Here is a 22,324-nt window from a genome sequence, read left to right on the forward strand (position 1 = left end):
TCAGCTGGCCACTACAAACGCCATCCTGAGCGCAGAGGCACTCTGAAGCAGGGCCAATGGAAACGCTACCGCTCCACTACGACTAGGTGATATCGAGAAAACTGAATGCCCCTTTCCTGTAACAGCTCTATGGGAAACAATCCCTCTGCAGTTAAAAATAAGAAAAGGACAGGGCCCTCGGTGACTGCTGGCTCTGTTTATTCAGTATATTTTGTTTATTAGGTATATTAGGAGTCGCTGTAGACTGCCTTTGACAAACATTTTTGGTATCAACAAAATCCCGGTAACATTAAGCAGTTCAGATTGCAGCCTTTGAAACTCCTTTTCTAGACAACATTCATCTTCCTAATTAATAATTAATCACACTGTGTTTTTAAAGAGATTATCAGGTGTGATAGCAGAGTGTGCCTAAGGCAGTGACTTCATTAACCATACGGAAGAAGTTTACTTTGTAGTTCTCCTGCCTGTCGCAGGGGTAGGTGCCAAAGGGGTCTCTCTTGGGTTAGAAAGTCAAAGAGCAACAATTTAGAGCAGGAAACAATCGGGCTATTATTTTTCTTCTTTTCTTTTCCTTCTTAAGGAGCTTTTAAATCATAAATCTTCAGATGCTTGTTGTGTAATTTAAGACCCAAGTCGACTTTTCCTACGAGCAGGCCCAATTCCGTGAAGAGCGGCGCGTCCTTCCGAGCCAGCCCGAGGACCTTCCTCCGCTGGTGCCCGTTACCATGGCAGGAGAGTTTACAAACACTCTTCCACCTAACGAGAGAGGCTCCACAGCACACCAAGAGTGGCAGCGGGGCTGGAAACACTGATTTCACCTACAGGACAGTATCTCAAGTAGACTCTCAGCAAGAACTCGCAGCAGATCCTGCCCAGACTGGAACCAGTTTGTGGCCCTGACTGGAAATGTCAACAGCGGCATGAAAGCCAGCGGCCCCCCGAGGATTACAAGGCTGTTTTCAATGTGATCAGCCAAGAATAGAGCTGGACAAATAACCATTACCAATTAATTTGATTCATTTCTGTCAATGAGGCAGCTCCGTGCACTAATTCTGGAAGGATTTCTGCACTGTCGATGAAAATGTTTCTCTTACTTGCCAGTTTTGCTATTCCCCCTGCCTGGTTTCAGCACTGACGGATACTTTCTGCCTTGTCCCATTAAGCTTTTGCTCACCTTTATGAAGTGTCATTAGGATTATTCCCACCGATGGGGAAACAGGGAGGGTAACGTTCTGCCCGCAGACTGGATGGATAACACAGGTGAGATGGAAAATCAGAGCCCCCGACTCTGCCTCCTCTCCAACCAGCAGGATAATAACAAAGAAAAATCTCCAGCTTTTTTGAAGTGCTTTTCACAAAGGAGTTGCAGAGGAGGGTGCAACAACCCCCTGTAACCTAGCACTGATCTACAATTAAATATACTAGTTTTTAAAGTCAAAAACAAAAATCTAATGCGAAACTACTTGATACAATGGGTCCATTTCTCCTTGAATTTTCTCCTGTGAATTATCTTCTATTTTTAGGTCTTTTATTTTTAGGCTGCTGCATGCTATTGCCGGGCAACTCGACCAACTATTAATTGGAAATGTTTTGCTTCTCACGCAGTTTTATTCCTTTGCCTTTCTGCACCACTTAACCCAAGCTGTCCTGCGAGGAGATGACAGGCTAGGGAGAGCACGCTGAAAGGACAGTGACAAGCTGTGCTCTCGGGACGCAGTGTGGCACTGTTATAAACCTTTCGGGGTTTATAATACCTCCTACACCTGCGCACGTTTGTGCCCGGGCAGGCATTTTTCTTGCGCCATGTCAAACTTTACGGAGCATTAGGGCCACACGACAGCAGTCCAGCAAGGTCCCGGTCTGCAGCTGAGATGAAAAGACTCCCCGAGCAGCGTCGGCGGAGTCCCGTGACAATGTCCATGTGCCGTCTGCGGTGCTCGGTCGTGACAAGCAGATCCAAATGCTGTGACACGGCGGGGACAGGGGATGGGGAACCCAGCAGGGCACTTCACGGACCCGGGTCCCGCAGCTGCCTTACGGACTTTCTTCAAGGTGCTGTGCCACCAGCCAACTTCGCAGCTGAACTTGGGAGAGTGGTACACGATCATAACCGCTATTTTTAATCCTATAGTCACTACCTTCCTCAGTAACCTAGACAACAGCAAAAACCTCATTTCTTTCCAGTTCCAGAGCACTACTACACCAGTTTGAACTACTGTTCAAACTGAAGTCAGTGGCAAAGCACGAGTCGGGAATAAAATCACCCCCGTTCAACTGGCATTTCATTTAAAGGGACTTCACATTTGCTGGGATATTTAACTCTGCAAAGCTGACACGCCTGTGCAAGCTACCACTTTAAAACGCTAGCTAAAAATATTTGCGTTATCTGAAGTCGGAGGAATAAATCCTCCCCACTGCTGGGCACACAGTGTGGCAGTGCACAATACAACTGCAAATTTATTTGTTAGAAACTGTACATCTGTTATGATTTACGCTTGCCAAAATATAATTCTTTATGGCAACAATTGTTTCATGGTGCTTAAAGTTTTTCACCTCCGTGCCAGGAATCTCATATGGGATAATTCCGTGACCTTGGAATCCAGCAGATACATTCCACATCTGTCTGGTCTGGGAAAGCCCGAGTTTGTTGTGTGAAAACCAGAGTGGGAAAGTAAGACCTGGAAATATCTGAAAATACAGAAACTGCAGGGCTGCCTCTTTTTTCCTTTTTTTTTTTTTTAATTACCACTTTCAAGCGCAGTAAATCAGTCTCACAGAAGCGGTTACTTTGCTTTTGTAAGCCGACATTCGCTTCTGATCCTATCTTCAAATTAAGGAATATGGTATAAACATTAAAATAATTCTATCTCTGGAAAAAAATCACAGCCCTCAGATATTAAAACTAAATCTTGTTGAAGGCTGCTTGAGATTTCAATGGAAAAGCACCCACCCTACTGTGAAGCCTACTGTGCGAGCGAACATCTTACTGGTGTCTGTGAAGGCTGAGGATGGCAGAAAAACCGTAGCTGCCCTGGAATCTCAGGGTAGTACTTTCTTATTACACTTTTTAACAAAAAATGAACCATAAACAGCTTTGTGAGCAGTGAACTTAAAAAGCCCTGGTTTGCTGTGTCTCTTCCCTGTCCACATTTTCTGTCATTCTAATAATTTGGCTGAGCTCCTGCTGAGCCTTTCTCTCCACGGGGCACTGCAGCATTTCCACGCGTACAGCCCGCACCCCAAATAACCTGCACCCTGCTGCCGCGGTCGGAGTAGACGAGCTGAAGGGTCCCTTCCAACCTAGGCAAGCCCATGATTCTATGGTTCCACCATCTGTGCAACACTGGAGACCAGAAGGTGGACAGAAAGCCACAAAAAAAAAGGTTATACTAAGAAAAAAGGAGAAGAGGAGAATGTGCTTGCTTGACAAAAGGGGGAGACTACGTATTCTTGTCCATACTAACCAGGATGATATTCCTGGTTTAAAGCAGGAATTGCCGTTCTGATCATCACCGAAGCTGGAACTCTCCCTTTCAAAGGGTTTCGTGGTGGCACGTCAGCCTGCAGACCCTGAAGGTGCCAATTCACTCGTAGGCTGGGTCTTTCTGCAGGACCAAGATCCTTAAGAGACGGCAGCCCAAAGGGATGTCGCAGAGGAAGGCAGCAATGCAGGCTCATCAGAAATGAGCGACTGATTTATGAAGGTCATACAAAACTGTGCTAACAATTTAAAATCCATGCGTGAGTCCTGGGTGTCTTAGAGAAGCTGTTACGATAGCAGTCACAAGATCCCACCTGGAACCAGCATTTGCAATGCTGGTGCACCAAAGCTTTGTAAATCGCTAACTGCTTTGTCTAAGGTGTGCCATGAGTGACCATGGTTTATAATAAATGAGCACCTTGCCCCAGAATTGCATGGCAGAGCTTAGCTTTGTCGTGCCGGACACAGAGCACTCCAAAGGAGGTTGCCTTCTGGTGATACATGAAGTGCTTTCTGCATGTATAGCAGTCCAGCAAATTGGCTGCATTTTGGATGTTTTGGATTATAAAGCCACACACATCAAAAACCATATGAAAGAAGCTAATGACTTTTCAACATATTTGACAACAAAACAGACAAAACTACTTTCAACCAGTTTGTAGAGTACCGTGTTCCTGGCGGCTTGCATCAGCTCTCCTGCAGAAAAGTTTAACATCAAAAATGTAAACTCTTGTGAAATCAGGTTTAAAATACTAAGCTTAAAATATGTGTGAGCGGGCACAAATACTACTGCAGCACAAGGAATAGTTGATCCTGGACGTTCACTCTTTAATGCAGAAAATTGTAGGTAATTTCCAAAGTGCGAAACGATGTAAGATTTATAGTGGAAGGGTGAGGCGAGCAGATACTTTATATTACGCAGTGTGCAGTGTTAATGCTTTTCTACCCGTTCAAGTCTTAACAGCTGTTCCACCAAGAGGGTGGAGGATATAAGGCCCTTGGTAATTCTTAAGCAAGCTGCCAATTTTCCACATGGGATTCGATGGCTAAGAAAATGAGGTTTTCCTTGTCTCCTGCTGCTGCAAGGAACAACAGGACACTTTGTAGCACTACTAGAAATAAATTTTTTTCTTATATCCTAAGTATCTTGTTAATGAAAAAAAAATCCCTACCTAGTGTTAGTCTCTTTTATTCTGACACTCTTGTTTGGAAGGGGCACTGCTCCTCACATATTTAAGGTTCCTTAAGTGTCCAGCCGTGTGACATACAGGTGCTGTTACTTGCGCCGACAATTTTGTGAGCATCAGAAGAGAAACCATGTTTGTAAATCAAGCGTGGATTTCAGCACCAGCATCCAACACTCAAGAGGAAAGAAAGAATGACATTTTAAGCATCAGATATTGATTATGAACCAAATTCTGTCTGCCTTGGACAGAGGCACCTAACCATATCATCCCAGGTAAGGAGCAAGCAAAGGAAAAGCTGTTGGCCCCTAGGCCATTTGCCGTGGGGCTGCACGACCCCCCCATCACCTGAGCGGGGCAGGGTCTCTCTCCTCCTAAATCCCACCATGTCCCGGCAGCCTGACGGAGCCAGTGATGTACCCTGGGTACACGCAGCCAGATCCCAGGGCAACACCACCTTCCTCACACCCATCTGACCCACCTTCTCCCCCTATGAGGGACCCGGATCCCCTCCTGGCTGCTGGGCCACCGCTGCCCTGTTGCTGGTCATGGAACGTCTGGCTTGGGATTTGCGCTGGAACTGCCACCAACCAGCCAGATGTTGTCATTCCCGGTCTATGGATTTGTGTACAGACACTCACAGCTGGTACTGAAAAGCTCCTGCTTCAATACGTACACAATTACGTCCTAATGCCGGCTTGTTACTCTAGTCTGAGTCTCTCTAACACCCTTCTATAACTTGCTGTATCACAGCGCCTAGGTATTGGTAAGAGATACCGAGGATCCAAATATTTATGTCAGAAAGGCAGAAAAAACCCTGCCAGCATCTGTTTGCAGAAGTGAGCTGGTGGAAGTGGAGTGTCCCAAAAAGATGTCAGCTTTTCAGCTGCCTGACAGCTCTGTCTGCCTGCCTGAGAGTAAACAAGAAAACGCCTCAGCCATTTGGGCTGAGTTTAAGGCAAAACAAAGAACAAATTATCCGTTTTCAGATCAGGTCTCCCGCTCCAGTTTACAGATGTTTGTTTGTGATTTTCCCTGTAAGTCCCTGTGGCAACAGTGATCAATGCGGCGTGCAGTTGGCCAGCCTGGGTGAGGTATCGGCAATTTGGAACAAGAAAAAATCTCATGTAGAAAACAAACCTTCAAACAGTCAAGACACCAGACACACCTCAAAATTCCACTGCGTCTTCAATTTACTGGAAATCAGGGATCGTCCCACTTAAGACATTTCCATGGAACTGATGTCTGAATTCATTTGAATTTTGAGTAATTCGTGTGGTTTGAGTGGAGTTTATGCTAAAGAGATTAAACTGCACCCAAGTGCCTTTTAATACAAAATCTTGATCTTTACCAGGAAATGACCGAGCGTATCAGGATGCCAATCTCACCTCAGTAATAATGAAGAAGTCATCACCGGGCTCTCCCTGCACAACAATTTTTTCTCCATCTTCAAACTGGACAGGTTCCAGCGCGTCAGCCACTGTCAGCCGCTCCCATTTGTCCAGGGACTCTGAAATATTGAAGATCATAAAGCTTTATTATAAAAAGACTCTAACTTTGCCTGAAGATTCGGATCTAAAGTGACAGCTCTGCTATGCCTGGTTCTGTTGCAAAAGAAACATTTCTTTCATCTGGGCACTTTGCACAAACTCCAGTTGGGAAACACGAATGTTTTTATTCATTGTGTCTTAGGCTTTAGTGATCACCCAGATAGTCATCTTAGAAGTTGGACAAGAAAAGTTGGCTCGGGTTCTTCCCGCCTGCGATCGGATCTGCACTCCCTGGCACTGGGACAGGAGCAGCCTCGGAACTGTGTGGGGACACCAGCACCACGGGAGCGCACAGGTCCTCTCCTACCACGTCCCACACCAGGTGTCAGAGCAAGTCCTGCTGTCTCCATCAGAGCTGCTCTCAGCTGCTTACCCATGGGCTGCTGGATAAGAAATGCTGAAGCATCACAGAATCAAGGAATCCCAGAATGGTTTGGGTGGGAAGGGACCTTAAAGCCCACCCAGTGCCATCCCCTGTCCTGGGCAGGGACATCTCCCACCAGCCCAGGTTGCTCCAAGCCCCGTCCAACCTGGCCTTGAACCCCTCCAGGGACGGGGCAGCCACAGCTTCTCTGGGCTCATGTTCTAGAGCTCTGCTGGTTCTTACTTATTATGAATTATTGAACTACGGTAAGTCAAGACACGGCTCCCGACATCAGGATTAGATCTGGGCCGTTCTCTCAGACTCTAGTTTTCCCATTGTGTCCAAAATATTGCTTAGAAGTGCTGTGTGAGGGTGAAAGAGTTGGTCTTTAAAACTTAAAAAGCCTTTGGCTGAGCTCAGAAGCACACACTGCGTCTGGTAACAAAACCAGATGGACGTGCTCAAGGCACCAAAGGTAAGTTCTGAGTCACCTGACACACGTACGTCTTTGTGGTTTTATGCCACTTTCTGTTGCTGTTTGGGAAAGGATTATTTCTATTATTTTCCCCACCTATAATCACTAATGCACTTTCCCAGCGTATTTGGGGCTTTTGCCGCAGAAGCATTAATATCAAAGACCAAGCCCATACTGTCAATGCAACATTCAAAAAGTGCTCTGTTTGACTAAAAATAAGCATAAAACTCTTTCATACAGACTAGAGTAGGCTTTTTCATTTTTTTTTAAGAAAAGAGAACTCAGTAATTAACAATGAAAAGAAAGAGTCTCTTGAAACTTCTTCCTCAGTTGGCTTTATGAAAAATTCAAAGCTAATTCTAGCTGTAGTCACGAAGTGTCTCTCTTTTGTCTAAGGGACACTACAAATACAATGGTTAATGGTTCTTGCAAGATACAGAGGATTGTATATGATAGAACTCCTAAAGTTTTAGTTGCAGAGGTAAAGTCAAGCATCGAATAGACCAGACTTTATGCAATTTTTTGCAATTTCTAAATTGTACGTATCAATTCATGGCTTTACATTTAGTTAAACTACAGAAAAACGATTTTAAACAATTAGTTTTCTCATATTTCGTTCAATACACTCTAAGCAGTTACTGATAATTTAAAAAATCCTTAGATTTAAAAAAAAAAAGTCATTGCTCTTACAGTTATATGGCTAGCTACAGGCACTACCCAACCCTTGACAAAATATATGTAAGAAGGCGGCAGAGGTTTTTCCACCACAAAATCACCAAGTTCTGACACAGAAAGGCACAAAGTGAAGGTGACTTCTCAGTGCCATGTTGAGATTTCTAAACTACCTTTCTCTTTCCCAGCCGTCATCTACTTTTTAGCCATGTGAAATAGGTCCTTACACACCTCACCTAAATTCTCGATGCTCCTGAAATGATGCGTTATTTTGTCTGGTGCTTCTCCATACTTAAAAAAAGGTTCAAATCTTGAAGTCCTACCTCCTTTTTTACTGAGATTGAAAAACCATACTACAAGCTAGGATATAATTATATTGCAAACCGCATGTTTAAGGAAGTGCATCTTTGACTAACCTTTCCACTCTCAAATTGTTTTGAGATGTCTCATTGTTGTAATTGCTCCTCATTAGTGCAGGTGCAGAGATCCTTTTTTCTTTAAATACTCTTTGTAATTTGGTATAATTTGTGCTTTTAATTTAGGAAGATTTAAATTAAGCATAAAACAAGGCATTTAAATGATGAAAACTTCATTAATAAGTGAGCAACATACTTGGCCTTACTTTAAGCATACAAATGTAACTGAAAATTTCATGCACAGCACCTCTCCGAAGTTCAAGTACATTTTCACTAAGACTCTCATATTTCAAGTAAATAAGCTCAAATGGTAGAGGAATACCACAAACAAGAAAAGAAAATTGTTTAAATAGAGATATAAGTATTTATACAGCAAATTGATCCTGTACTGTGTTTTGTGGGTTTTTTTTTTCAAAAATAGCCCCAGCAGAAACACGACGTTTCTCCTACAGCATCGACATTTCATTGTACTGTCTAACACTGTCCTCCTTATTAGAAGCTTTTGTTCTCCTAACGGTGATTGATTGGTCAGGCACTACGGGTTTGTTGTTCTTCCTACTGAAGGCCATCAAGAACATGTCCAAATTTCGTGGCTATCACATTAATCAAAGGGAAACAAAATCCAAGGACAAGAAGCTAAACAGATGTTTTAAGAATGTGAGACGGGGGCTGTAAAATACACAGAAGGGAAAAAAAAAAAAAAAGAGTCCGTTTTCATTTGTGAGGTTAGTTTGTTTAGTGCACATAAATACAGTATCCTCACAGGAGAAAGCTTCTCACCCGTCACCTGGAAGGATGTAACTAGACTTTATGACAAGTTCACCTCTCTGCACAGCTTTCTCCTCTATCCATGTGATCTCTACTGCAAGGGTGGCTACCAAAAGGCTGGCAGTGCTTGCCTGCTCCTATATTTAAGGGAAGATTTGCCCTTCAAAAAAATGTTCACTGCATTTAAAAGAATGAGAAAAACAAGTCCTAAAAAGGGCCCTTTACACTTTCATTCCTTTGGAAATGATGCAACCATGAGACCTCCTGTTTGCCCGCCATCGCTTTCATCGTGCCGTCAAAGACCAAAATTCATCCCGCCAACATGCAGAACCGAGGGATGAACACGCGAGTCCAAAGGGCAACTGACCCAAAATGGAGACCTTGCTCAGGAATTCTTCATACATCTTCCGCTTCCTCAGCGTGCTGCCCTGTTAGTAGAGGAGAGAGAGGAAAAGGAGGTAGAACGTTACACAAAGTATTTTTGTGATTTCTTCCTACAGCTGCTCTTTGCTTTCCCTCCCCTTCCAAATCTCAAGCGCAGCCAGCATAAACAGCCTAAGGCAAATGTTTCCCCATAAAATGTCTGGGCAAGTTGTATTCCTGATAAGCAAAGACAGAAGGAATCAAATTCAATCCTGGTGTAATTTCACTGACTTCACTGGTGTTACTGGACACCGCAGATGAATTGTACCCATTATTTACAGGCGCTCATTTTAAAGCCAGAGCTTCATCAATTAACTGTTTAGCTAATTCAATATATATCTTGTTACCAATGAGGCCCTGCTAGAAGGGAATTTACAATTACAGAGTAGGATAAAACTTAAAATGTCCCCCTCACGGGTCCCATCCTTTTAGGTTAAGACCTCTTCAATCGAGAGCGTTTATCTGTAAGCCTGGTTTACGTTCTGTATAGCGTTGGGTGTACTGTTACTGCTGAGCAACCTATTCCCATTATTATTTTAACAAGATTGAAGTGTTTTGGAGCAGACAGCCCGTCAGTGCGTGTGCAGCCACCAGCACAGTCACTCCCACTCTAGTGAGATTTTATTGTGTGATAAATTACTGAGAGAACTTCTGCTTGCATAGCGTTTGATCACCACAGACAGAAACCGCGAGTAGCCATTCCAGCAGGCACTTCTGAAGGAGATTCAGGTACAAAAAAAAAAAAATATGGTGCAATTTTAGCTATACAAAAACAATTGATTCATCCTTAACTCTTGCAGTGACACAAACGACTTGAGAAGAAAACCTTGCCAGGGGCCAAAGGGGAACCCCAGGGTCTTCCTCCGTGCTGTGGGTCGATTCCGCACTGCCCTACGGCAGCCCGCAGCGTTTCTGCCAGGGCACGTTCCCGGTGGACGGCGGAGGCTGCCTGACTCCTGCTCGTCAAATCTACAAGGCAGGAGTAGGGCATAAAGATGATACACTCATCTTCGGGAGAACGGGGGAATAAAGATGGCACTTGCTTATAGGCTGGGCAGAAAAGACAGAAGCAGATGTCATGTCTGCCGTGGAAAGAGCCATTTATTCCTCCTATTCCAAGTGGGCACTGGTTAAGTGCTGGAAGCAGAGGCAGAAAGTGGGAATAGACAAAGGAAGGGGAGAAGAAACTTTTTACGCTCCGCAGTGAAAGCATTCAGAAGTGCTTTGAGTATGGAAATGGGCAAGGCTGCTGTATTCAAGTGCAATGGCAATGAAGAATTGAACACCGTCCCTCTTCTACATGCACGGGGCAGGTGGGGATGGATCCAATGGCCACCAAAGCAACGGGAATCCTTCCACCAACACCAGCAGCACCACCACCACCACCAACACTTTGGCATCGGCAGAAGCTGCCATCTGCACCCCTCTCCGGGACCACCCCACTCCAGACCGGCTGCAGGACCGTCGGGAGCTGCCGCTCTTCCCGGGTACTGAGGGATCAGCATCAGGTCCCGAGGGCTCCCCCTCCGCGCCCCCGTCATAATTTCCGAGTCCGGTGATGACAGTTCTCCTCTCAGCGATAGCATCGCTAACCCTTGTCTGACCCCTCTGTCTGACAAACCTGGTGCTCAACCTCGGGGGCCCCCGAGAGCATTTGAAGTGCCAGAAAGAAAAAAAAATAAGTCACTTCAAACGGAGGAGGCTCCGCAAACCAGGCCAGACCCTGACAGCTCGCTGCGAGACAAAGGACGGAACACTGGACACTGCGCAGTTGTCGCCTTCCTCCCTGCAATCGAGTGGAAACAAGAGCAGCAAAATTGACAGCTGTGGAAAACCAGATTGGTGGTTTAGTTTGATGGGCTGGGGCACCCAGGGACAGATGTGGAAAATGCTTTTTAAATGACTTGCGGACACAGATGAATTTTAAGAAGCAGTAATCAGCAGCCATAAGTGCCGCCTGACCACAGCTTCGAGTATTTAGAGAGGCAGACAAGACCTGGGAAGGTAAGAATTGAGGCATCCCGCCGGGCCCGGAGAGCAAGAGCCCACCACTTCCCACAGGCAAATGTCTTGGTTCTTGGCTAAACTAAGCCAGGGCAGTGGTACAGATTCACTGTCAAGACAAGTGCAAAAGCAAAATCAAGGTGGAAAGAATTAATTAAATGTGCTATTATCATTTTTTGCATTGTGGTAGTACCTAGAACCTCAGTGGGACTGCACTTAATGCACAGCTTCAGTGCCTTGACTATCCCACCTCTCAGAATGGTACCACAAAGGTCAGGGGGAACCAGAGCCTACAGAAGATGTAATGGTTGAGGTTTAGGAGCCCTGTTTCCCAGCACACGCACTGAAACCCGTGGTGAACCAGCTGATGGTTCTCAACTCAACCTGCAGGATGGCTCCATCCAACCTTCCATCTCTCCTGGGGGACACAAACAACTGCCCCCAGGGTGGCAGGAGCCACCCAAGAGCAGAGCTTCACCTAAGGGTGCCCAGGCAGGCGCAGAAGCTACCTCTGCGTTTCCAGAGCACACAATGCTGGATCCCAATTGGCACAACGGGATCCCAATTTCTCTTCCAGAAAGGAGAAGCCTGGCTCACCTTCAGGCACGTTGTCTTCACTTGAGTGTGCTTCCCTGCACAGGCTTTCACAACCAGAGTGAGGGGAAGGGATTTTGAGAGAACACTGCTCGAATATAAGCTAAAACCAACCCAGCAGTAGAAATTTTACAACCAACCAAAGTATGTGCTTATTTCCATTGGTATTAACCATCTTTCCTCCCCATGAAACAGGGGGCGAACATGCCTACTTCCAACCTTCCTTTATATTCCCCTCTCAGCCCCTCCCATACACATAATGTCACCTCTGACTCCTGATGTCCTTTTTATACTTCTTTTGCTTGGTCTAGTCGCTTTATACAAATTGTTGAGGCCATGGATATGAACAACTCCATAACCTCTTCTACCTTTCCAGGGGTTTCTGCAGGAGTGACAAGCAATGTGCTCCCTGCGACACGTGCCAAGTCTGGTCTTACGCAATATTTTCATGGATCTTCTAGAAGCAGCAACAAATCAGACAGTAACGATATTCGCAGACCGGGAGATACTATGAAAGCTTGCCAGGACAGGAAAATAACAAGAAAGGACCTAGAAACATTAGAAACGGGAGTAGGAAATAACAGAATGAGCTTCTGTTTGGAAAATACAGCTAAGAAATGAAAAGAGAGAAAAAAGCCCAAAGCACAGATGTTTGACGAACGGAGGAAGACTGGAAAGTTGCACAGTTGAAAGAGATTTACAGACAGTAGGTGAGACCTGGTTTGCAACATCACACTGCAAGAGGAATACAGCCAAGGCTATTTCGGTCTGTACACTTGAAGACATCAGCCAGGAATGAAGTTTAGAGGCTCCATCTCCATGGCTCGGATGGGATGGCGCCCGGCGTTCTACACTCTGCCTGGGGACCTCCTCTCCAGAAAAGTGCTCCCAAACCACACAGAGCCTGAAAAACTGCTACAACACCTAGAGAGAGCTGGTATGGAAGGAGCAAAATGAACTCAGCCTGTATAGGTCAGCTCAAGGCTGGGATCACAGGTATGGCACGCTCACCGCTGGCACGCATTGTTGCAAGGGTTTTAAGTAGACGGTGATAATCATCTACAGATATATGACAGAAAGAGAAGGCAATTTAGTACGGCATAACTTGACATAACTCAAAGTAATAGGAGAAAATTAAGAAAATCTAATTTAAGATGAATATCAAAAAAGTTTTCCCAACTTAGGAATTATTCTCTTGCAGAAAAGTTTCCCAAGGGAAGCAGTAGAAATCTTAGTGCTTGAGCCAGATAAAAACAATAGTAAATGTACATGAATAATTCTGCACTGGCAGGGTTCTTGATGGCATGTTTTAAAAAGTCTTTATTAATTCTGCTTTTTCTAACCTATTAATATCTTATTTCAATAGTCGCTGCTTCTTCCTCTCCCTCCTTTCCTTTGTTCACTTTCTCCCCGATCCTGAGCTGTCAGGCACAAGCTCATCTTCTTAAAGACAGTGGTTCCCACTAACTACGAAGACTCGTTAATATTCTAAGCTGCAGTGCTCCTCCCTGAAACAGTCCCAGGGAGAAACGAGATCACTCGCATTTGCCAAATCCACCCAGAAAAGAGCTCAAAGCCATTTTTAGGACCACTTAGAAATGTTGCAAGCCCTAAGCTCAGCTTAAGCGACACATAGGCTAGGAGAAAGGAATGCCCCAGGGATTGTAACAGGTCTTGTTGGATAGGACTCTTGTGTCTCTCTTCCAGCTGCCCCTTCTTCGCTTTCCCTGTTTGCTTCCGTTTTTTCTTCCCACTCCCCTACCAGTCCAGTCCCTGCCTTTCCTCCCCTCTGCTCGCCTCTTCGCTTGGTCCCCCCAGCACTCTTCGTGTCTTCTTCCTTGCTCCGTTTTTTTGGGTGCACAGATGGGCTGGCTGGAGTCAATCAGGTCCTTCTTAGAAATCCCCAACTTCAGGAAGAAGCCAAACAAACGGCTACCGAAAGGCAAAGCACGGCTCAAGTTTCAAATAAAAGCGTTATGCTGGCAGGAGGTGCTGGAATGGCCTCCTGGACTGCTCCAGCCCTCTTTAATCCTGGCATAAACCTGATATTGAACGATGCTTTGGGTGTACATTCTTACAGGAACATGAAAGAAAGAGTCACCGTGCATACTGGCCGTGAAAATAGCCCAGTGCTGCACTGCACAGATGTCGGATGGATTGCAGGCTTCGTGTTCGCTTTATGTCTTGGCCACCAGGCAACCTACATTTTACGGAAACACAAAGTCCTGCTGACTTATTTTGTCTGAGTGGAAAAAGGCACTTGTTAAAGAACTTTTTCTCAGGTTCAAAGCTGTGAAAATATGGTAGAAGAAAGCCAAAATAGCATAAATAAAATGAGGCATAACATTAGGAACTGGCTAACCTTGATTCGTCATGACTTATATCCCAATATTGCAACTCACTTTCTGCAAGCAAAGTTTGCCAAATGGGCAAAGTATTGTATCCCATGTAAACTCTGCTCTCAGAGCCAGGTATCATGGACCATGGGAACATAGAGGATAGTTAAATTATCCTGAATCAAGCCTTCTTCAAGAAGAAATTACAAGAAATTAATACTTCAAATTTCCTCAGTCTGGGAACTGAATTGTCTGGGGGATCAATCTGATGTTGGGATACAGACATTTGCTTCTCTGGTATTTGTGGTATTTGCTATATTTAGAATACAAATATTGTACTACCCTGGGATGTTCCCCACTCCGTGATGCTCTTGAATCCTAACTGCAAAGAAGAAAGCAGCAGCATTTTAGCATTGAATTACATGAGAATCCTATGGCAAAAAATTCCTTTGCATCTCTCCCAGAGGAATGTAAGTAAATAAACATAGAACATATACATAAACGTGTGCATGTGTGTGCACACACAGAGAACGTATACATTAAAAAATTCGCAACAGTGAAAAGTATCCAACTCAGCACAGGTAATGTTATGAAATAAAAGGAACATAAAAATGGGCAGATAATCTGTGAGCATACCGAGGGGGGAACATGTTGAAGTGGGTTTTTGTAATCCATCTCGTACAGTGAATTTCGTGGTATAATGCTCTGTCAAGGACTGCAGTGAAAGCCACCAATTTCACTGCGAATCCCAACAAAAACAACTATCCCAACATTTACAGTCATCACAGCTGCTAAAACAAACTTGAATGTGCCCTTCAAGCCATCGGGATACCTAAGCCGAGACAATGAAATATAAAGAAATATATCTGTTTTAACAAACTTCTGTTGGGACAGGCTAAATAATAAATGGATGACAAGTGTAACTAAAAGCCAGCAGGGACTTTTTGCATCAGGCTTTGTCCATCCAAAAAAAGGAATATCCGAACTCCCAAACCTCCTGAGATGCATTTTATTCGTACCATAAACCGGTCGGGATCAATGAGACACGTAAGTGGGGAAAATGGCACTAAGCAGAAATAAAAACTAGGAATTACTAAATGCGAAGCAAAGAACCAAAACAGAGCCTGCAAGGAGAAACGAGGTAGAGAGTCAAGTGTCTCATGACAGGATAAAATCTTTTTGGCAAGTGTGGACCTGAAGGCATGATTTGCAAATAAATGTTTACAACTTGAATAAAATTTCAACACTAGACTGAGAAAACATGAGGCTGGTCATGGCCAGGAAGGAATGCAGACAAAACAAAAAACTATCTCAGGTTATGGAAGGGCTTATCTGACTACAGAAAAAAAAATACATCTTTGGGAGAAAAAGGTCATTGATCCCTTGGACAAAAGTATTTGCAAACAGAAAATAAGGAAAAAATGCTCCCTCCCATACTAAAAGATATATTTCAAAAAATATCCTAAGCATTACTACCTCTTACTTAAAAGGCAGAAGGATTTCCACATTCAAAATATCCAACAGCTCTCTAAAAACATAAGGTTAGAGGCTAAATGGCAGGAAACCATGTTTCTGGGACTTGAAAGGCAGCTACTACTGCATCTTGAAACTGCGTGCAGCAAAACCAGTCGTGGAATGGTGGAGTTAGCTTCAAGTATGAATTGCAGCCCCCGAAACACGACGTAATTAATTCCTGGGCTTGAGGAAATGTGCAGCGAGCTCTGTAACCTGCCCCCACACGAACGCGCAGAGACAGGTGTCTCATTTCACCTACAGCAAAGAAATTATCCACACTGCACCTACAAATCAATGAAACGACGAGAGAATTCGTGTAGTCTGGATGGGTAAATTGCACTCACTGTGGACAGCACTTAAAATTGGACATTTTCTTTACCTGCAGCAATTAATTCACCATCCTACCTGAAATATTTCTCATCTAAGTATTGGGAATACTACAATTACACTGTCTGGGTATCTAATGTAATGCAACAGACCGCCAATTTTTAATGGCCCCAACTGTAAAAAAACACACAAGAAGAGAGAAAGGGAGAGAAAACACCTCCGTGTTAAGTTAAAGGTCTCATCAGCAGCAGAAACTGAGCTTGCTAGGCACGGTACAGCAGGCACTGGTTCAGAGAATATGTAAATTAATTGGAAAATCACTTAGCACGACACTAGAATCAAACAGAAGTGTATCTGTAATATCCAAGTTGTACGTATGGCTAAAGCCAGCATTAAAAGCACAGCCTTTTCCACTTGAGACTTCAAACCCTTTCAGTAAAATCCTGTCTCTGCATCAAATATTCACCTTCTGCAGGCTGCTATCCGATGGTAACGGACACATGAGCAAACCCGAGAGCTCACGGGGCTGGATGATGTTGGTACCACTATTTTCATCAGCGCTAAAACTGAAATTACCTCCAGGCTACGAGGGCTGTGAATCTGTCCCTTCAATTCTTTAGTAGCGAGGTTACAGGCAGCTGTAAAAGGCAATGCTTAAAAACCCAAGGAGTATGTGCCTTGTCCTGACGTTTATTTCCCTCCTACATTCCTTCTCTCGTACACCTTGGATTCTTCCTTGCAGCATGCAGGTTCATCGCACCAGTCACCCAGACACCCCTCTGCTGCATCTGCATAGGACATGGGACACGCGAGTTGAATTTGCCTCTTCAAGCCGTTAGGAAATTCTCCTGCTCTATCGTTTACAAATACCTTGCAGAAAGGTCTCAGTTACTGCTGCCTGCTTCCCCGCACTGTGAAGCATTCAGAATCTACTCATCCTCCTTAGCCACAAGAGAGAAGACAGTACGTTTCTCATCATTATTCCTCTATTTTGTCTTGGAGTGATCAGGCCGTGTATTTTGGGAAAGAGTATAATTCCATCAGATGTACTCTCCTAGATGTCAGCGTGATGTTCCTTTATGTCCATGAAACACAGAGTGAAAACCAGCAACGTTTCATACAGACATCCAACAGTCATCACACGGTATAAATAAAGATCATTCTTAGACTCTGTTGCTTAAGAACTAACCATTTAAGTGTAAAATCTACTCAATTCTTTTGCTAATTTTTCCATTATCCATGACATCCACTGGAAATATAGATGATCTCAAAATGCACACTCCTTTATTATGCTGAGAGCATGGTGTAATTTCCTTCAGATCAGAATGAAACAATGCAGCTTTTAGAGACAAGCCCTATTGAGAAAGAAGCTTTAAATAGAGTTATCTGTCTGTTAATTATCAAAAAGAAAGGAATATTTTATGGAGAAGGAAAAGATATGCACACGGACACTGGAAACAAACTCATAAAAAAAAGCTACGGCATTGATAAAGCTAATCATCTGTCAAAGTTTCCATTAGAAACTCACCACTCGAGACACGACGGAAGCCCATAAGCAAGCAGACAGCCCAGGTGCCCAGAAGGTCTGTTGGGCTTTGCTGCAGAGCCCGGGCAGTTTGGAAGGAGCAGGAGAGTGAATCCTTGGTAGGGACACCCCGCCTGTGGCTCTGTGCTGACAACCAAGGTGGGGAGCACAGTCCAACCCAATCTATTTATTTTTACGGAGCTGGCTTTGCCTTGCGTTGCCTGCCTTGGAGAGTACAACACAAGTTCAAAGGGTTCACAGGCAAGAGGGAGTGCTGAAAGACATTTTGAGACTGACCATGAGAAGGAAAGGATCTGCGTAGCTTCGGTGGGTAACGGAGGCCTCCTGAGGTTTTCATTCATGTATAATAGTTACGAATAATGTTATTCAGTTGCATTTCTGACTCAGCATCTTTCTGCTGCATCTTGTCCCCCCTTCCTTTAGCTCACTTAATTTACTCAATGTCACTGTCATGTCCTCTCTCTTTTATGTAGAAACACAGACTGCCCAGCCTTCTATCATCAATGTACGCTGAACACCGAACTGAAATGCTGGTACTACAAGAAAAAGTAAAATTACCAGCTCCACAAACAAGCCCTTCTCCGTAAACTCACCATTAAAATGCGTCTGTAGCTGTCTCTGTCGATGCCCCAGAGCTTGAGATCTGTCTTGGCCTTGACGGTGGCGGCGCGGGGTGTTCCGTAGATCAGTGCCAGTTCCCCGAAGCTGCCTCCTTCTCCGATGCTGGTGACCCACTCCCCGTTGACATAAACCTACCACAGCACAGGACAAAACAAGAAATAAAACCAGTTCGGGGACTCAGTTGCACTTTTCCTCCCACTACCAGTCACCTAAAAAGCTATTAGTAATTTCCTTTCTAATCGCCAACGCTGGGGACAGAGAAGGAAAACAAGAGCCTAGCAGTTCTGCAGCCCGTCCCCGAAGAGGGCAACAACCCGCTTTGTGGACAGAATTTCAAGCCATCTTGCTCCAGTACAATGACTGTATTTACTCGCCAAGTTTTCAGCTCCTGTGGTTAACTGGCATCGTGTTTTCCCTCTTGTGCTCAAGGCTCAGCCAGTCAACAAGCAGAACTGTCACGACTTTGGCTTTTTATTAACACTGTCAAACTTGAAGGGAAGGACATTTGTTGATGTGTGTAACCAGGTTTGCTGAAAAGCACCATGGCCATGAAATGAAAAACAGTCAAAACAGGGAAACATCTTTTGAAAAGGAACATTTTTTTCTTCCCTAAGTGTAATGCCTCCGACAACCATTTAAATACAACTATTGAGATCTGCTTCTCCCTTAGAGAAGACTACTAAGCGCTTTGGACTTGAGAAGCTACACGCAGAATTATCCTTTGCCTTTAACATTGGCTCTACAGAAGCAATATTTGACCCACATGGTATGTAGGTGACATGGTATGGATCAGTACCACTACCACGGTATTTTTCCTGGATGACATCTAATTTGAGAAGAATTCCTGCGCCCAAGTGCTGTGTAGAAGACCCTGCACTGGAGACAGGGGGACCCAGGCAGGCGCTTCCCGCCGGGCTGCCATTCCTGGCTGTGCCGGGACAATGCAGCCCCTGGGACGCAGCACCGTGTCCACGGACCAGTACGGACTGCGCGTTCTGCAGCTCGTGTGTAGCCCTGCCGCTACCGACCTGCACAATAAACCCTTTTCATTCTGTGAACAGACCAGTAACACCAGAAACCAACCAGAATGAATTTCAGTTGTTTGCAAGCTCTGTGAAGAAAAATTATACGAAGAAAATAAGCAGGTATTCTCATCTTAAGCAGGAATCTATGGCAAAGGAAAAGACCATAATCTACTACGAAATACTGAGTAACAGACCAGCAGTTTCTAAAAAATATATGAATTAGAGCTGTTCAAGCTGGGCATGAGAAAAGACGGTGACCAAAATAAATGAACTGGGATCAAAATTCAACAAACTGTCAGTATTAACTTGAATTCTATCTTCATTTTATGATGAAAAGGCGTATTACAAACTACAGCTGGAATCAATCCCAAATTATCTGCCCAATATTCAACTGTGATCTGACCCAGCTCCTGCTGAGGCCAGTGAAACACCGGTTCAGCGGGAGATGGACGCGGCCATGGACGGGTTCTGCTGGGGCAGAGATCTCCTGGGAGCAGCCGAAAAGGAGCAGCATCAGCATCGCTGCTGAGCTCCCGGCCATGCCGGGGCTCTGGGTGTCCCTGGAGCATCTCAGCATCAAGGGGATGAAATAAAGGGTAAAAATAATCCCAAAGAGGCAGGTGGTAGCCGACTGCCAAGAAAGAGCTCAAGCCACAAAAGCTACAGCTTCATTTCTCACCCTGACAGAATGAACGTCACGTAGAACATCACGCCAGAGGATAACAACACCCTTCAAACTTTTATGCTTGCTGCAGAAAGAAAATCTGACAGAACACTGAAGCTACTTTTGATTTTCCTCATGATGAAAAAAATGAAAGCCAAAAAAAAAAGTTTTTAGAAAGCCAGGCAAACCCAAGCACTTTCCTGGTGAAACAAGCAGGTAATACTGTGGCTCCTGGATCTTTTTTTGTGGGACAAGCAGCAGAAACGGATGAATAAAATTAGGATTCTGAAAGCCTTGTGACATAATGAGAATGCACAAAAATTTTTAAACTCAATGAATCCATTGCAAAATTATTGAGATGAGGATTTGAATGCAGGAATCCCCCCTTTCTGTGGGAACCACTGGATGGACCAGGGTTTGCTGCAGTAATTCAGTAAAAAGTCTTGGACGATGGGAAAAATCCAATAATTCCAATAAGTTTTGGACCACATCCTGAACGTCAACTGACATTGCATCCTTGACTCTTTTTCAGCATGTCAAAAATACATGAGGTTTGCTGAAAAGCGCAGGTTTTGTTATTGCAGAAGGGTCTGAATTGCAAGTGGGAAATAAACTCATTCCCACACGTATTTTTTTACGCCGTATGTGATGGTTCTTGATAGAGCAGTACACGTGATGTGACTGCAGCCCGGAGAGGGGAATTACGCTGGTGAACCTCAAGGCAGAGCAAGTGAAGGATGGGCATCTTCTGTTGCATGGTTGTTCTAAAGAGGTTACTCTTTAGAGTTACTGCTACTACTCTTTAGTTACTGCTAAACTGCCCCAAGACTTCTTTAATTTTGCTGTCTCGCTTGACAAGAGTCCCCAAGTCACATTTGACATCTCGCCTGTGAAGAGTTCATGCAAAAGGCCATTCCTCCACCCGAAGGGTGTCAGGCTGAAGGTGCTCTGAAGTGAAACCAGATCACTGATCTGACCGTCTTTGGGCCCAGCATTCACTCCCCCAGTAAAAGTGCCATTTCCAATACCAACCTCCAAAAGAGAAAACAGCTCGAGAATAACTGTTGTCTTCTGGGGGGAAACCCACTGCACTTCCTTCTCTGCAAAGGGCTGAGTCAATCGTCAACTGTTGTCTCCATGATGAAGCTCAGGTGCCTTGACGGCACATTACAAAGCCATTCTGCCCTTTAACAGAGAGTTCAGCTCCACCATGGATCCCTTTAAAATACATTTTAAAAAAAAGAAGTAGAAAGGAAAGTAGCTCTGTTTGTAAGGTGTGGGAAGTAAAACTATTTTAGGCTGAGAACAGCTTATGAAAGCCAGTGTTACATGGCAGCAGCTCAGATGATCTCCCTCTTTATCCTAAAAAATGCTGGGCTGAGGTTTTGGCTCAGGCAGTTTTAGGCATTTATGAACTCTCACCAAAGTGGCAAGTACATAAGTGAATCCTTCCTAATCGTTACTTGACCTGCTGATCCCAGCTCCGTAATAGCTGGAACCTTCTTCTTTCATGCAGCTGAAGAGGATGTAGAACTGCAGATGCCCAAAGATGACCACGCCATCAGGACCACCCTCCTTCCACAGACCAAAAGTACTTTACATTGCTATTGTTTTCCATCACGTAGTATGAGCACTGCAACTTTTGAGGGGTTGAAAATCACCAAACTTGGTTCATTTCATTTTTTTTTAGGAGGCAAATGGGAAAAATCTCCTGCGAACATCAGCAGTTCCTCTCTTCGTGGGCTGTGATGTACATAGGCGCTCACTGCGAGAGAGAACGCCGTCAGTCACACATGCTCAAAGCAAGAGCACCTTGGCCTCACTCATTTCGTGTTGTCTAGAGAAGCAGAAAGTAACCTCACCAGGAGCAGCAATACAGAGTTTTACTCTGAATATGGATAAGAACACCTATCTCTGAGCTTCACTGCCGTGAATTTACCTTTACTTTAATTTTTTATTGCCGATTTCAAGTTAACTTTTAGCATTTTTCTTTGCTGCCACTTTGTGATCTATGTGGACAATCTAATTTGTTCCAGGCACTGCAACTTTTAGATCTTAAATCCCCTCCCTCAGATCTGTTTGTAATAATTTGTGCTTTGTGTCTTGTCAAGCCTTAATATTTGTTACCCAAACATGAAGATGAGGTTTATTTATTCTTGGAAAAATAAGCGAGCCTTAGACATGAAGGGTATTTATATGCGGGTAGTTTTCTCAAAAAAAGCCAGTGCTTTATTTGTAGTATAAGTTTGCTTTTCTTAAATATAAATATACAAACTTGGAGACTGCCTTGAGAATCCTTAAAAATTCAAGCTGAAAACCTCCAAACTTTAAAATGTTCTGTTTCAAATATCAAAAAGCA

At 44.2% G+C, this 22,324-nt stretch overlaps 1 protein-coding gene across 4 annotated transcripts in view; it reads right to left on the reverse strand.

The window, feature by feature from the left end:
- PRKAR1B (protein kinase cAMP-dependent type I regulatory subunit beta) overlaps positions 1-22,324 on the reverse strand; it is a 102,006-nt gene that overhangs the window by 13,962 nt on the left and 65,720 nt on the right. For all 4 annotated transcript variants that reach the window (XM_054211859.1, XM_054211856.1, XM_054211857.1 and 1 more), the window contains exons 7-9: positions 18,249-18,407; positions 9,278-9,338; positions 6,054-6,175 (exon numbers count right to left, since the gene is read on the reverse strand). In XM_054211859.1, coding sequence (XP_054067834.1) covers positions 6,054-6,175; positions 9,278-9,338; positions 18,249-18,407 — 342 coding nt within the window. The remainder of the gene's footprint in view (positions 1-6,053; positions 6,176-9,277; positions 9,339-18,248; positions 18,408-22,324) is intronic.

The sequence above is a fragment of the Rissa tridactyla genome, chromosome 8 (assembly GCF_028500815.1).
Source record: "Rissa tridactyla isolate bRisTri1 chromosome 8, bRisTri1.patW.cur.20221130, whole genome shotgun sequence".
Taxonomy (NCBI): domain Eukaryota; kingdom Metazoa; phylum Chordata; class Aves; order Charadriiformes; family Laridae; genus Rissa; species Rissa tridactyla.